The sequence below is a fragment of the Zonotrichia albicollis genome, chromosome 15, assembly GCF_047830755.1.
Source record: "Zonotrichia albicollis isolate bZonAlb1 chromosome 15, bZonAlb1.hap1, whole genome shotgun sequence".
NCBI lineage: Eukaryota > Metazoa > Chordata > Aves > Passeriformes > Passerellidae > Zonotrichia > Zonotrichia albicollis.
In genome coordinates, this window is record NC_133833.1 from 3,832,952 (window position 1) to 3,849,204 (window position 16,253).

The 16,253-nt window shown below is 51.4% G+C and overlaps 1 protein-coding gene across 9 annotated transcripts in view; it reads left to right on the forward strand.

Annotated features, from left to right (window-relative positions):
- Window positions 1-14,031: 14,031 nt before the first annotated feature.
- EBF1 (EBF transcription factor 1) overlaps window positions 14,032-16,253 on the forward strand; it is a 265,144-nt gene continuing 262,922 nt past the window's right edge. For 6 of the 9 annotated variants that reach the window (XM_074552027.1, XM_074552028.1, XM_074552029.1 and 3 more), the window contains exon 1: window positions 14,032-14,979. In XM_074552027.1, the coding sequence (XP_074408128.1) occupies window positions 14,846-14,979 (134 nt within the window). In that variant the 5' untranslated portion in view covers window positions 14,032-14,845. Of the gene's footprint in view, window positions 14,980-15,820; window positions 16,028-16,253 lie in introns of those variants that run through there. The other 3 variants (XM_074552031.1, XM_074552032.1, XM_074552036.1) reach the window with 2 other exon arrangements.

Below are 16,253 nucleotides of genomic sequence, written 5' to 3' on the forward strand. Positions count from 1 at the left end.
CCATAAGATTGCCAACACTTTAAAAGTTAGAGTTGTAAAAGCAAAGTGAGGTGGAGCATGTCCAGTGCTGCAGGGTGGATGAGGCACAGCAATACTGGTTGGTAAAATCTGGACTGGAAAATTTAAAGGAAGTGGTGAGTGTGTTCGTTTTTGTTTTTTTTTTTGCTTCATTTTTGGTTTTTGGCAACTCAGAAATGCTGGCAGGATACCATTTTCTGAAAACTAGGGACAGCTATCTCTAGGAGAAACTTAAAAATATCCCTGCAAAAAATGGGGGTGGGTGGGAAATAAATACTGATAAGGCAAGCAGGCCATATCTTGCAGGTCAGGAAGTTCAGGGATGAAGTGAGAACTGCCAAAACTGAGGCCAGCTTAGATCTTTAGATCTTGCAGGAGAAATAAACTTGAGCAGGAGGAAAAGAGGGAAGGCTGCTCTGGAGGAATGAAATGAACTGTCTGTCTCAGTGCTCTGTGGAGCATCTGGGTGAACACTCCTGACCTCTGTGCTCTGTCTGGTGCAGAACTCCCTCTTGGACACTGCTTTGAGTTGATTTTCTATTTCTCTGCAGCTGTGCATGAGTGAATGGGAAAAAAATGCTTTTGGAGTGTTTATGGTCAGGGTGTAACTGCAGGCTGAGGCTTGAGATGGTTTTCATGTGGACTCATGATGGTGGTGTGATTGATGAACACTTGGACTCAAAAAGATGCTTCCAGCTAGGTGATATAATGGGAACAGTTGGGGATTTTATGGCTGGTTGGTTTTTTGTTGGGAATAGGAGTGCTGATCACATGGTGTGGTGGTGTGTGTCTAGTCAGTCCTATCGGCTGTCCCGGCTCTGGGCTCAGGGAAATAAATGGATTTACACAAGGTGGGATGGCTCCATGAGGAGAGAAACAAGCATGTGGTGGGAGGTTTGATTTGAAAGCCTCCCTTTGAGCTGCATTGCTCTCAGCTCCTTTGGTTTCTGGCAGTTTTGCAGCAGGGGAATCTGTTTCCTTCCTTGTTCCTAGTGAAACACTTCATTTATGCCAAGGCTGAGAGTTCTTGAAATGCACAAGGTTTTCCACCATGGGAAAATCTCTTCTTTTGGAGTCTTTTTTTTCCTGATTAAATTACATTTCTAAGTTGCCTCAACAGTTTTCTAATATAGACAAAAATAATTGGGCTTAAAGTGTCTGAATGTTTGAGAACAGACTTGTACATTTTTCCTAACTGGCAGGGACAGGCAAGGAGTTTGAATTCGATTGGTATAAAATTCAGATTTTCTCTGGCAAATTAAATACAAATACAAGAATATCAGTGTGTAAGAACACCAGTGTGTAAGCTTCACCTGTCCCACATACACATTTTTGGGGAGATCTGGCCATTTGAAGCATTTTCTGGTTTTGGGAAACATTCAGAATGACAGGAACGAGTTGGGGGTGGATCTGGTGTCAGTGGATTTTGTTTGGGCCAGGGCAGGTTTGGTTTGGTGCAGGGCTGGAAGGTCTCAGGAAGGAACAATCCGTGGCCCTGTGCAGGTCTGTGCTGCTCCCAGGAGGGCTGGGGAGGTGGCCAGAGATTGGTGCTGCCTTTTTTCCTCCTGCAAATGTTAAATTTGTATGAAGAGACCTTTAATTTTTCAGCTTTTCAGTGCCTGGAGCTGCTGTCCCTGATTGCTCATTCCAAGCCTTGCCCGTGATGTCGCCCCACAGAAACATTTGTGGGAAAGATTGACAAACATTCATTTCCCCACTAATCTCCTTGGCTTTGCTGGCATGGACTTGTCAGCAAATGCAACCTCAAACCCCGTTTTTCTCAGTGTCACAATGCTGAGTGTGGCAGTGTTGCAGGTCCCCATTTTTGTGACGTGCATGTGCAGCCACATTGAAGATCACAGCTCACAGCCCCACACCCCACAGACACCACTTTTCTTTCTGACAGTGGCTGTTTCTGTTAATTGTGGCTCTTTTACTCCCTGGATCCTGCTGGACACCCAGGTGTGCTGGCTTCTCTCCTTGGGGCAGCCCTGCTGTGCCTGGGAATGCTGAGTGTGAGTGTGGAGAGCCTGGCCAGGGAAATTCCATCCCTTTTCATAAGGAACGTTGTGATCCAGCTGATAAACCACACAGCAAATGCATTCTGCGGCTCTAAGGTATTATTCTCTAAAAAACCCCACTTTTATAGAAAAACCTTGCCTGTACACTTGCCTCTACAACCAAGAAGCCCAAATGTTGTTTTCCAGAGGGTTTTCCCTTCTCCTTTTCCGTGGCAGAGAAGAGGAGGATGAAGATGACAGAACCAGGAGGAAAAGGGAGGTTGGGAAGGGGAGAAGCAGGGGTTGGGTGCTGGCAGCTCATTAAACAACACCCAGAGAACTTCTGACACCCAGACCATCCTGGTTAAAGAGAGAAATCACGATAGAAAAATAATTTAAATACATAACCAACCCAAATTAAAAAAAAAGGAAAAAAAGATTTCTTTGTGTTACAAGTAATTAGACACAAATTTCCCCAGTAGTTGCCATTTCCTGGAGGCTTACAATCCACATCCTTAAATAAATCTGGTAGCTGAAACACTCTCAGCTAACAGTACAGCCAAAGACCAGATGAGCTGCAGAATTTTGCAGCAACAGATGTGAAAAGCCCAGGTCTGCAATGTGGATAAATGACTTCATTCCTAGGAATTTTAAAATGTAAAAACTGACTTAATTGGATTAAAATAATCAATTGAATAGGTATCTGGTATTTATAAATGAAATTATATACAGTTTCTTAATTGACCATAGTCTGAGTTTTCTTTAAATTGATTGTTCCCTTCTAGCTTGGGGAAAAAATGCCAGCTGGAATGCAGAGAGATTAAGTTTTATTTATTTTCCTTGCTAAGAGCCACATTGTGCAATTTAAAAGGAAATGTCCTTGAAAGATGGGTTCCTTTGTAAACTGTTTCAGCCCTTGTTTGTTTTCAGATGGAAATTAATTTCTCAAAAGCCCTCCGTGTTAGAAAGTACGTGTTGATAAGTAAAGAAAAATGAAAAATTGTAACCTGCTAAAATACATCTTGTTTTTGAGATAAAAATCTTCGCATGGAAGTGGCTGAGTTTGGGGTACAGCTGATCTGGTCAAAGGCTGGTAATGATCTCCACCAGCACAGGTGGAAGGAAACAATCTGTGTGGGAGAACCTCAAACACAATGGTGGAATATTGCTAGAATTCTTTATTCTGCATTGATGTGCTAAAATATTGATTTTAAGCGAGTGTGGCAGCTCCTTGTTGAGCTGGGGGCTCTGGGTGAGCCTTCCCTGTGCCCAGCTGCGGCAGGGAGGGTGCACAGATGCTGTCAGGAACATTTTCATCCCAAAATGGGCCTGTTCTCAGCAGCAAACACAAGGCTGATTCTCCTGGGCTTTATCAGATGTGTCTGTCCGTGCCCTGATGGGTCTGGGGTTGTTCCCTCTGCTTTTGGGCGCAGCTGTGCTCCGCATCCAGCTGTGTTTGGGGATTGGGCTGTGCTGGCTCCTCTGATGTTCTCTCTCGCTCTGTGGGATTTCTCTGGGCATCCCTTATGAGGATCCAGCCCTCCCACACCGGCCCTGCAGATGTTTGCAGCACACCTGGATGGAGGCACGGCCCGTGCGGAGCTCTCGCTTTCCTGGGAGCCGGGGGCGCTTCCCCGAGGGCTGGATCCTGTCTCGGGGGCCAGAGGTGAGCGGGAAAAAGCAGAAGGAGGAGGAGGAGGAGGAGGCGGGTGGGAGCCGGTGCCGGCGGCGGCCGCGGCGGGGCAGTGCGGGACCGGCCCCGGCAGCACGGGCGGCGGCTCCGCATTCAAACCGGGCCGGGAGCTGAACAGGGTGAAGAACAGAAAATTGCTATTCCCATTGTTGCTACTACTATTATTATTATTATTATTATTATTATCATTGTTATTGTAATAATAATAATAATAATAATAATAATAATAATAATAATAATAATAATATTTAATTTTATTTTTATTATTATTATTATTATATTTAATTTTATTTTTATTATTATTATTATTTCTATTGTTGTATTGTTATTCTATTATTTCTATTATATATATATGTATGATGATATATATATAATATGTATGATATATTATATAATAACATATAAATATATGTTATTATATAATATATATTATATAATATATCATACATATTATATATTATGTATAATGTATAATATATGATATATAATATACATTATATATATTATATACAATATATCATATATATTATATATATTAACTATATTACATATTGTTATTCTATTATTTCCATTATTTCCATGATTTCTATTATTGTTATTTTATTATTTCTATCATTATTTTATATATATTATATTATATATATTATGTATAATATATTATGTGTAATATGCCACATATCATATATATTATATATTATATGTATTATATATAAACTATATTATATATTGTTATTCTATTATTTCTATTATTTTCTATAACTTCTATTATTTCTATTGTTGTTATTCTATTATTGTTATTTTTATTTCTATTATTCCTATTATTGTTATTCTTCACCATCAAAATCGACAGCAGAGCTGCTCTGGCACATTCCACGGTGCTGATCCACTGCCGAGTTTGCTGGAAAATTGGGGTTTACATTCACAGGGCATCACAAATCTGCTTTGGTGCTGGTACTTTTCTTTCAGCTTGAAAGAAAAGCATTTTTTCTCCCCTTTCTTAAAAACCAGCATAGTTGATTCTGCTCTCGGTGACAAAGCTCTGAGGGGCCACGAAGGCAATTCCTTCCTTTGGAGATGCCCACAGATAGCGATTTGTATAATAGAAATAATTTCATTTGGGTCAGGATTTCTGCTCAGTAAAACCCAGGGGTATTCTGAGAATTGCTTGGATTCTGGTGAAATCCCCCTGGATGCCACTCAACACTGTCCAGCTGCAATTACGGGGTCAGATATTTTCCCCTCTTCCCTTTGCGGTGGATTTAAAAACTGGGATGTGCAAGCACAGGCCACTGTCTCATACTCTGATGGGAGTCGGCTCTGCAGCTCCTTCAATACAATATCTTTTGCCTTCTTGCATAAATATTTTAATTACTAATTTGCTGGTCTCATTTAACACAGATTTGGCATTTATCATTTGAATTTAAACTTGTTAAAATTGACGATTTTCTTGGCTACCTATGTTAATAATTTAAAGGGAAAGCTCATTATTAAATTATTATGGGTAATTATTTTGTAACTGGTGTGGAAATTGTCATTTCTGCAGCCTTAAAAAATCCTGGAAGGAAGCACACGTGGATCAATATGGATCAAATCCCAGGAAGTGTAAAGATGAACAGGAATAAAGTCTTATGTAGAAATGTCATACAGATGAGGGAAGACACTAAAATTAGAGAATTCTTTTCTACACTTGCAGCTACAAAGGTTTGGAGGCTGCTGATTTCAGTGGGTCAGTGCTGAGCTTTCCTGGCTAGAAAACCACTCCTGCTCTGACCCTGTAAACGCTGCTGAGATCCCTTTTTCCCCCTGTGGCTCCAGAATTCCCATCCCTGCCCGGTGTTTGCTCTGCAGCCGCTGCTCCCGTGTGTTTTTGCAGGTCCCCATGCCCAGCAGCCTCCTCCATCCCTTACACGTGTTCTGTTTCAGGTGGCACAGTTTAATTCCCTTTAAATTAGGGAATTAAATTAATGTTTTTAGGTGCCGGGCGTGTCACTGATGCCAGCGACGCTTCCAGCATCCCCCAAATTCCCGGGATGCGCCCGGCGCTCCGCGCAGCTGGAACCGGCCCCTGGCAGAGCTGCGAACAATGAGGAGAGCGGAGCGCCCTCCCCGCTCCCACCAGATGGCCCTCACGCTTTTCCCATTTCCCTCCAGCCTCTGGAAAGGCTCTGCAAGCGCTGGGGGTGCGGATCCTCCCTGGATCCTCCCGGGATCAGCCTGGGCTCGGGGAGATGCTGGGACAGATACCCCGAAATCTGAGTGCCCCTTCCCCGGGCTGAGCCTGCAGGAGAGCCCCGAGGGGCTCGGGGAGATGCTGGGACAGACACCCCCGAAATCTCAGGCCCCTGCCCTGGGCTGAGCCTGCAGAGCAGCCCCGAGGGGCTCCAGGGGGTGCAGAGCCGGCTCTGCAGGCTGAGCTGGACCCTGCTCATGTGTGCCACAGACCCGTGCCAAATCCTGGGCTCTGCCCGTGTCCTCCCCTCTCACGGCAGCCTTTGCCTCAGCACTTGCCAAACTCTGTAAAAGCTTTTGCACTTTTAAAAAGCAAGGAGCAGCCTGGGAAGTACAGAATCAGGCAATTATTTATTTTTCTGTTGATCTTGGGGGAAAATCCCACAACAAACCAACAAGCCATTTTAAAAGGACATTTACTAACGTCTCACCCGTTGCCATTTACCAACTTCTCACCCGTTACCTTGATATTTGAGTTTCAACTTTATGTTGGTGTTATAATATTGAGAAACTCAAACAGAACTCCCCAGCTTGCAAAATCGCGAATTCCTGAATTCTGGCACGAGTTCCAGCCAGCTCTTGATCCCGGATTTCCCGATGTTTGCATCTCCCCCTCGTGCCAGGATCATTGTCCCTCTGAGAGCAATCCCGGATCTGGCTCTCTCCTCCCGGGCTGTGCTGGGAGTGTTGCAGGGACCGAGCAGGGGATTTGTTTGTGCACAGGAGGTGCTGCCCAGCCCTGTCTGCTCTAAGCTGTTCCATCTGCATGGCCCCATCCTGACCTTGGTCCACCGTGGGGCTGCGGAGGGGCTCCTTCCCCTCGCTGCCTTTTCTGTCGGGATTAGCTTTAAGGGGCTGGAGCTGTTGAAGGGTTTTCCTACTGATAAATGGATTGAGAGCCATATTTTCATCCCAGGCCATCAAACATTCATCAGATGCTGCTGGTCATTACCGACAGAGCCAGGGCTGAACTCGTGACCCCGCAGTAAAAGGTCCCATTAGCAATTTCCTTAAACTGTCAGGTCGTGGCGTGACACAAATGAAATGCAATGGGATTGTTTTTCTTCCCCAGGTAAAGGCAGTGGGCTTCTGCCCGATTTTCATTTTCTGCACTGTGCCACCAAAACACGCTGGTAGAGTCTTTGTGCTCTCACGTGAGAAATTTGAAGAAATATGAAGGTGGGGTGCAGGGCAGCTCCTGGTCCCTCAGGCCCTGCAGTTGTCACCTGTCCCCAAGAGCTGGAGTGCTCCAGTGGCAAATCCCATCCTTAGAGTGCCAGGCACAGCACACACCCCTGTGCCAGGACAGATCCAGGCTGTGCCTGTGCTGCTCTCTGTAAGCAACAGAGGCAGAGGCAGAGACTGACAGGCATTTAGGAAAGCTTCTCTGGCTCACATCACACTCTACTGTTCTTTTAACCAGCAATTTTTGTATCCGAGTTCTTTCTCTCTCCGCAGAATCATTTGAAGAAATAATGTGTGAGGGGGGAAAAAATTACCTCTGGCAGTCGTGTTATAATGGCTCTGGTGCTGACAGCCCTTTGGGAACAGTGGCAGCAGCAGGGTAAGTATATATGACATCTTTGTAGTGATAAAGAAACAAATAAATGTTCCCATTAACACTCCATCAGGTCAACAGCTATTCCAGACCAGCACGGTGCTGGAGGAACTGCCTTGATTCATATCAGCTCAGACACACTCCTCCTGCAGCACATCTTCTGCAAGGCACATAAACCAGCGCTCCTGCTCTGGCCAGGTGGAGTCATTAAAGAATCAGTGAACTTTTTACAAGTTGCTTGAAATGCCCTGGCCTGAGTCCAGCCCCGCTGCTGCTGCTGCTGCTGTGTCTGTTTAACAGTTCCTCCATCACGCCATGACAATGGCTCTGTTTCAGAGCTGGAGGAAGTTGTTTCTCCATCCATCTCTCGCTTGTAGCACATTTTGGGAGGCTTCTGAACGCTTCCCTTCCTGAGCCCTGCAGTGAGATCAGGAGATGTGAGCCCTGCCAGGGCAGGCTGCTGGGGAAGCAGGAGCAGCATTTGTGCTCATCCATAATGGATGTGTGTGCATATGGAGCAAACACTCGTGCACACAGATGCCTGCTCAGAGAGCTGCCCCTTCCCTGGGCAAAGTCAGCAGGGGCTGAGCTCCACCAAGGACCACCACGTCCCACCCTCCACACCAGGGTCAGTTAATGAACAGCAACTTCCAAAAAAATTCCGTGTTTAAAAACATTTAAACATGACTTGCCTCTGCTGAAATGCAGATTTTAGAACAGAAAGTTTGCACACTTTCTAACTAACACAAAATAATGTGGAGCTCCCAATGAGTTCCTTCCTTCCTGTGTAACTAGCACTGTCCAGTTGCTCCTTTACCAGAATTTTCTTTTTCACACAGGTTAGATATTTTTAACAAAAGGCCCTGAGAAGGGACATGAGGAAAATCCAGATTGGAGTCTTTGGTCTGCCTCGAGTGACAGAGATCCTGGACAAAGAAGAGAACAAAGAAATCCCCTGATCTGGATCAACAGAACCAGGACTTGAAGCTCAAGTTGCCCAACGCTCTGGAAAGTCAAGCTAAATGTGAGTGTCTCTCTGTATCTTAAACTTCATTGCAAGAAAAACACTCCTATGCTGTGCTCGGGTAAAATCTGACTGCTCAAAGCTATGCCTGTGGCTCCAGCAGAATTCTGAGCCAGATGATGACCTTAGTTCTGTTTCTGCTGAAGACATAGGACCTTCTGATGTTTACAGGAATGCCAGTGGAAACAGATTTCCAAATGATCAGCCCAAAAAGAGCAGCCAAATCCTAAACAATCCAGTCCTAGACATGGAAATCTTCGTGCTTGCAACCCAGCAAATATTGAATATCCAATTCCCCAAGTGGGAAATTGCCTGGGATTTTGGAGGGCACCCTTCAAAAGAGCTTGTGCACCTTTAAGTCGAAATCCCAAGATGCAAAGTCCTCAGAGTTTATGAAAGTGTTTAAAAGGAGATATAGATTCCAGAGCCACTTAAATACTTCTGATAATATTCAGTCTTGATTCAGCAAAGCGTGTGACAACTTTAGTAGGTATTTAAATCCATTCCATGTAATGTGCTTAAACTCATCCTCTCAGAGGGAGGGAGTGCCTGCCTCTGGATTTCTCCCTTCACTCCTCAATGGGAGACAAGTACTTCCCTCTCCCTGAAGCCAATAGCAGTTGATTGGATGTTTAATGCTTTGCTGAACTCACAATGTAAAAATCATAGCAAGGCTCTGTGTGATAAAATAACCGTAATCTGTCCACTGGCTGCCAGCATAAACAAATAAATACAGGCTACACTTAAATGGAAGGCAAGCTAGTGTGGGTACTGCAGGGAACCAAAATCCTGCTCAGGGCCCCATCCAGCCTGGCCTTGAACGCTCCCAGGGATTGATCCACGGCTTCCCTGGGGGCTGCGCCCTCCGTGCTCAGAGGAGCGTTTGCAGTCAGACCCGGGAACGGAAACGGGGCTCTCCCGGTGCCGGGGTACCGGGGGTGGGAATGGGGGTTGTGAGAGCCGCTTTTCTCCCCGGGGATGCTCTCCTGGGCATTGCCCCCCTCGGGACCGCTCCCACTGACCGCAGTCCTCCCGGGATGTCCCGGCATGTTCCACCTCGGGACAGTCGATCCTCCGGGATCTCGGCTCCTTCCCAGCCCGGGGATCGCCCCCCCGCCCCGGGTCACCTTTTCCCCGAGAGCGGAGCCCCCCGGGATCCTCCTCCCCTGGGATCTTGCACCCCCGGGACCGACCTTCCCATGGGATCCCCCTCCCCCGGGAACCCCTTCTCCATGGGATCCCCCTTACCCCACGGGATCCCCCTTTCCCGGGACGCCCTTCCTCATGAGATCCCCCTTCCCTGGGACCCCCTTTCCCATGGGATCCGCCTTCTCCAGGACCCCCTTTCTCACGGGATCCCCCTCCCCGGGCTCTCTCCCGTTCCCGCGATGAGGCGGGGGCGGTTCCGGGCGCGGCCGCCAGGTGGCGCTGTGGGCACGCGGCGCGGCCGCCCCTGTTCCCCCCCCCCATCCCGGTCCCGGGGTCTCGGCTCCACCGGGGGGACCCGCCCCGATCCCCATCCCTGATCCGCCCCTATCCCCGATCCCCATCCCCGATCCCCATTCCCGATCATCGATCCCTATCCCCGATCCCTCCCCGGGCCCCGGGAGCGCAGCTGGGCTTCCCTCCCTGTGCCCCGACACCCCATCCTAGCCAGGGGTAACCCCAAGGGAGGCAGGAGGAGGAAAGTTCCTCGATGAAACCTTTCCATCTGGGTCACCTGCTGCTGCTGCTTCCTTATAGCAGTGGTGAAAGAGGGGTGCTTTCACACCCCTGTTCACACGGGAACAGGGGTGTCACCATCACGTTGTGGACAGGTCCCCTGCTGGTCCCAGAGGCATCCAGGCTCTCTCCTGAACAGAACTATTCTATTTAGTCAGAGTACTTTATCCCAATTCCCAGTTCTTTGAGCCTTTTCTCCTCTTCTCCCCAGGAGCTAGCCAGGTAAGAAGAATAAAGCACCCTGAGTAGGTGAACAGTGCCATCACCTGCCAAGGCAGACATGGGATTTAAACTGTGGATGGCAAATCTTTGGATTGACACAGGAGCCTGTAAGGAAAATACTTATGGAAAGCATTTTCACTGGGGATGACAGGAACAAACTGTTTCTAAGCCCTCAGAAAAGTGCAGGCATGAGCTCAACACCTGAGTGCTCTGCTTTCAGTCCCACCTTGAGAGGAGAGGCTTTTCTCTTTCCCCCATTGTCACAGGTCAGGTCAGTTGTTCCTCTGCCCTCTCCCAAGAAGGGCAAGAAGGAGTGTGGTCCCTTTGGGGGGGGGGGGGCTCATCCAGCTGCAAAGGTCAGGGATGAGGGACGAGAAGGTTTTCTGTCCCATTTCCATTTCCATTTCCAACTGCTCCTTCCCTCCGCTGGGGTCTGGGCAGAGGGAAGCAAGGCCTGACTGTCCCTGTGGTGCCAGGAGCCACAGGGCAGGAGAGGAGGGGCTGGAGGCAGGAGGAGGGGGTTATCCTGGATAAACTCCAGGTCAGGGGTGAGAGGAGCCTTGGGCTCACTTGGAAACGGTGTCAAGGCAGGGGAGAGGCCTTTCCCCAAGCAAGAGAGACTCCTGTGCTCTGGGTCCTCTGTCTCTTCTCTCACAGAAGTGACGTCTATCCCCCAGAGTGAGAACTTCTTCCATGGCCCCCTTGTTCAAAGGCCTCAAAGCCACTCATTCCCCAGGAACCCTGTTTGTTCCTACATAGGACGAGCAAGCAGGGCCAACCTTTCCCTCCTCTGCTTCCATCCCTGCTATCTGTCATGACCAGGGACAGTGTGACCATGTCTCAGTGCTGTCTCTGTGCTGCCTGTGCTGCAGAGTCCCACTCCTGGCTTTGTGCTGCTGGCCAAATCCACAGCTCAACCCTGCAGCTCTTGCTCACTTTGGGAACTTCCTCACCTCTGGGAGCAAATCACAGCCTGCAAGTCTGAGTGTGTATTTTATTCTGTGTAGAGAGCACTTGAGTCAGGCTTGCAGGGAGCCCTCACTGCAGCGTGCTCCAGTTTGCTCCTGCAGCAGAAGAGTGAAATGCTGAGTCCCAGCACTGAGGGCTTCCCTGTGCAGGCTGTGCAAGGGTCCTCCAGCTCTGTTTGCCATGCTGAGGGCAGGATGGACCCAGCTTCCCACAGGAATATGCTGCAGCCTCCCAACAGGCCTGGATCTGTGTGATCTGTGTGCTGCTGCAATCTCAGTGGGGTGGTGCTGGTCCAGAGAGCAGAACCAGGCAGGGGGCAGGAAGGGAATGCTAAAGGCAACTGGGAATTCTCTAAAATCAAAGCCCCAGTGCTCCAGGGCTGGCCTCTGCAGGGTGGATGGAGCACAGAAGTCTCCTTGCCTGCTGCCAGCTCTCTTGAATTTTTTTTTTTTTGCTTTTTTTCACAAAGTCCTGACTTTCTCACTCCCTCCCTGTTTCCCTTCTGCTTTCCTTTCACACTCCTCCTGGGAGGGTCGAGCCAGTGTTTAACTCTTTCATCCTTACAGCAATTTTTAGTTGCTTTTGGGAATACCCCTAAGCCCCAGGTGGGGCATCTCCCTGCCAGCCTGCAGCTGGAGCTCCCTGTGCTGGGCACAGAGGCACAAATCTTGTCTAAGTAGGAAAACAATGCAGAACTTGTCCCTGTTAATGTCGAGGCTGGCTGTCCCTGCTGGTGGAGGTGCCCTCAGACTGCAGCTGGGATGCTTTTCCCTTCAGCATCCTGGAAAAAGCATGGAAACATTCCCCCGATCCCCTGAACAGATTTGAAGGGCGAAATCTGCCAACTGCTCAGTATATTGATTCAAATGCATTATTCCTCCCTGGGCAGGTCCCTGCCCTGGGAAAGGAGCAATCAGTGCAGGTGCAAATAGCTTTTAATTGCAGAATGTATCTCACCACGGAGGCATTTAGGCTGGATATGATACAACTGATCCAGCAGCAGCCGGAGGAAGCCCAATAAGCCCGAGCTGTGCAGGAGCCAAACTGCTCCTGTGCCGTACCTGTGGTGTAAATATTCATGTGTGGCTCTGTGTCCGTGTTCCTCCACATCTCCCTGAGATGTGACACAGTAGCACCGTGTCAGGATTCAAATGGCATCTTCAGGGAATGTGAAAACTTGCTGTCTGTGACAGTCCCCGTGTGAGGATGCAGATTGCTGGGGATGAGGATGTTTTGTGTGTGGACTCGCCTAAAGGCAAGAATCGGGGGCAGTTTCTCAGTGCCAGCGAGGCGCTCTGTGCCTGCTCTGGAGCCCGAGCTCTCTTCCCGAGGCTTGGCTGTGGGCTCAGGCGGCTGTGGCACACAAAGTGATGTACAGGTGGTTGGGAAGGGTCCTGTGTAGCTGTCGGGTTGCCGTGGGGTGCCTCTGGAGCTGACAGACTGTACAGGCTGCTCTGCAGGCCCTTATCTGGCTCCCGGCCGGGGGATGCAGCCGGGGGGCTCCGCTGCCCTTTGCGGGGCTCCGCAGCCCCGGGAGGAGCGGACAGCTCCGGGGCAGCACCTCCGACCGGGGAGCGGGGCGCGGAGGGACACGGCAGCGGTTCAGAGAGAGCCCGGACGCTTCAGAGTGTCCCTCCGCGTGTGACACCGCCGTGGTGAACGCGAGGAGCCCGGCGTGCCGGGATGTGCGGGGTTTTGTTCCGTTATACGTGCAAGGATGGGCGAGCCTGTGTTTGGGGAGGCACAACCCGGGCCATCGGCACAGAGAGCTCCTTCCGCGGCAAGAGCCCGTTCGAGAGAGGAGACGGGAGAGCTCGGGCAGGGGAAGGATGGAGGGTGATGCGGGGACAGAGGGAGCCCGCGGAGAGATGCGGGACTGCGCCCGCTCGGCCGCCGCGCAACCGGCCCGGCTCTTCCCTAGCGAGGACAGGAACTGGTTTTATTATAATTGTTATTTTCCCTGAGAAAACAAAAATCGGACTTCCTAGGGAAAAATAAAAAGGAAAAAAGAACTTTCACCGCGAACTGTCCTGCTCGGAAATCGCGTGCTTTTGGCGCAAAGCAGCGCTCGCTGCCGGGAGCGGGGCAGGAGCCGCGGCGAGCGGCGGGGATGCAGCGGGGCTTGCGGCAGGGGATAGCCCCACCCGCGCTTCCAGCGAGGAGCAATCCCGGGCACCGGGCACGGCCGGCGGGCGCGGGGCATCCCCGGTTTGGGCAGCGGCGCTGGGCAGCCCGGCGCTGCCGGCGGATCCCGGGGAGAGCTCGGCCACCCCCGCTCTCAGCGGTGCCGGCTGCGGGCTGTGCGGGCCCTCCTGGCCAGGGCCGTCCCCGGGCGCTGGGGGTCGGGGCAGCCCCGCGGGGCCGGTGCCCGAGCTGCCCGCGGCGCTCCCGAACAAAGGCGCGGCCGCGCCGCACCGGGCCCGCCCCCGCCGCTCCGGGGCAACTTTCCCCGGGGCCGGCCGCGCCGAGAGGCGGGGCTATGCTAATGAGAGGGGCGTGTCCCCGCCCCCACGGCGGCGCTTTGCCGGCGCTCATTGGCGGCGGCGGCGCGGGGGCGGGGCGGTGACGCGATGCAAATGAGGGGGCGTGTCCGCGGTGGCCCCGCCCCCCGCCCGCCGGGGCTGCGGGGCTCGTGTTCGGCGGCGGGGACAGTCAAAGTGGCTCCCATAGGGAGAGACGGCGAGTCCGCCCGGCGCTGCGGGAGAGGGAGGGGGCACGGGGAGCCCCAGGGTCTCCCTCCGGCCGTCCGTCCGCGCCGCCGCCGCGGGTGCGCCCCTCTCGCTCCCTTCCCGGCGTGCGCCCGGCTCCGGCAACTCGCTTCCTGCGCGGCTGGAGGAGGGAGGAGAGAGGAGAGGAGCGGAGAGCGCTTCGGCTGGGAGAGGAGAGAAGAAAGAGGGAGAAAAGAAAGAAAGAAAAGAGAGAGGGGAGAAGGGGGGGGACTTGCCTCTCTTGTCACTGGAAAATGACACTTGATGTAGCAGAGCCTGCCGCAGCTCCCGTTCGTCCTATTGTTTCTTAAACTGCCATCTGAGATTTTTTTTTTTTTTGCCTGCTGCCATCCGAGGGGTGTCTTCATACAAAAGGGACTTCAAGTACTCCTCCGGCTTGCGAGCGCCGCAACCAGCCCCCAGCACCCCGCCAGCCCCTCCAAGCACCCAAACAAACTGCACACGCAGCAAACAGCAGCAACAAATCTGGGCTCTGATTGCCTCTGGATTTTTTTTTTTTTAATGTGCGTGCCTGTGTTTGCTTTCTCCGACTTGCTTTGATTCCAACGATCAGCTGCAGAGAGAGGAAAAAAAGAGAGAAAGAAAGAAAAAAACCCCACATATAACAGTCCGCCTGGCGATTTTATCACTTTTTAAAAATTTTGAATAAAGGAGGAAGATTTGCGCTGTTGTTTCTGATTCATGTTTGGGATTCAGGAAAGCATCCAGCGGAGTGGGAGCAGCATGAAGGAAGAGCCCCTCGGCGCGGGGATGAACGCGGTGCGGACGTGGATGCAGGGAGCCGGCGTCCTGGACGCCAGCACGGCCGCTCAGAGGTAGGCAGGCTCCGCGCCCGCTCCGCGCCCGCGCCCCGCTCCGCGCCCCGGGGCGCTCCCCGCCCGCCCGCAGCGCCTTTCCCCCCGCGCCAACAAAAACCCGGCTCTGGAGCTCTGCTACCGGCACTGTGTTTCGCATAGATGTCGCCAGTTAAATATTTATCCCCATTGTCCCGTAGGAATGACTTTTTATTAAATAATGATAACAACAATAAAGGAAGTGGCGAGTTTCGCTAGGTGCGGATAGGTAGGTTTCAACTCTCTGGCTCCGTGTGTTCGCTCGGAGGAAGGAGTTTTCAAAACTATGTTTGCTGCTGATTTAGTCTTAAGATCTTCAATTGACACTTTGCTCCTCCGGAAAACAGAGAGCTGTGCACGGATGTATCCAAAATATATTTCTCTACCTCGCTTTCCTATTCCCGTCAGAATCAGCAGCTCCTCTTCTGCTCCTCCGATAAGTAGGGAGTTTGCAAAGCGTACTCCAGGAGAAATTTAATTTCAAGTCCTTTTGTAAAACCACTGCCACTTATCTCAGATTTTTAAAAAGAAATCCCTCCAAATATATGATGGGTTTGGCGAAGCTGCTCCCAGCCTCGTTTTCTCTCTTATTTCTCCTTCTTCCCATCCTCTTCCCCACGAAAAAAAAAAAAACCAAACCCAAACACGAACCAAAGCCTGATGCTGGATTCGCAGCTTGAGCCCTGGAGCCGGCATCATCCGGCATCAGTTTAATGTTGACATCTCCCAGTGTCTCCCACCTCGCCCCGCACCCCCCCTTTGGAGCCCTCTAAGGAAGGGAAAGTTTCTGCAGGGACAACCCTGAAATATTTGAAGTTGTCTCCTGGGCTCGGTGTTTACCCACCGCTCCGGCGCGGGAGGAAAGGCTCGCAAGATAAGGCACATGGGCGCTGCTGTGACAGCTCCGAGCCGAGTTTGAGAAGTGGCAGGAGCGATGCTGCTCCGCGGGGCAACGCGCCGGCGGCTCTGAGCGCGGCTGCCCCGCCATGCAGGGCCGGCTGCGAGCGGGCACGGGCCCCGGGGAGGGCTGGTGGGTACCGGGGCCGGCTAGGGGGGCTCCCGGGGGCTTCGGGCCGGCCGCAGGACGGGATGGGGTCCGGGCTCCGCGGCGTTCGGAGCTGGAGCTGGATTTCTCCGTGCCCGGAGGGAAAAGCCCCGGGGCGGCTCGGGGGAGGGAGGGATGCTCCGTCCCGGGGGGGCCCAGCCGGGTCCCGGCGGGGGAAGGCACCGGCCCGGGAGGCGGCTGGGGGTGCGTG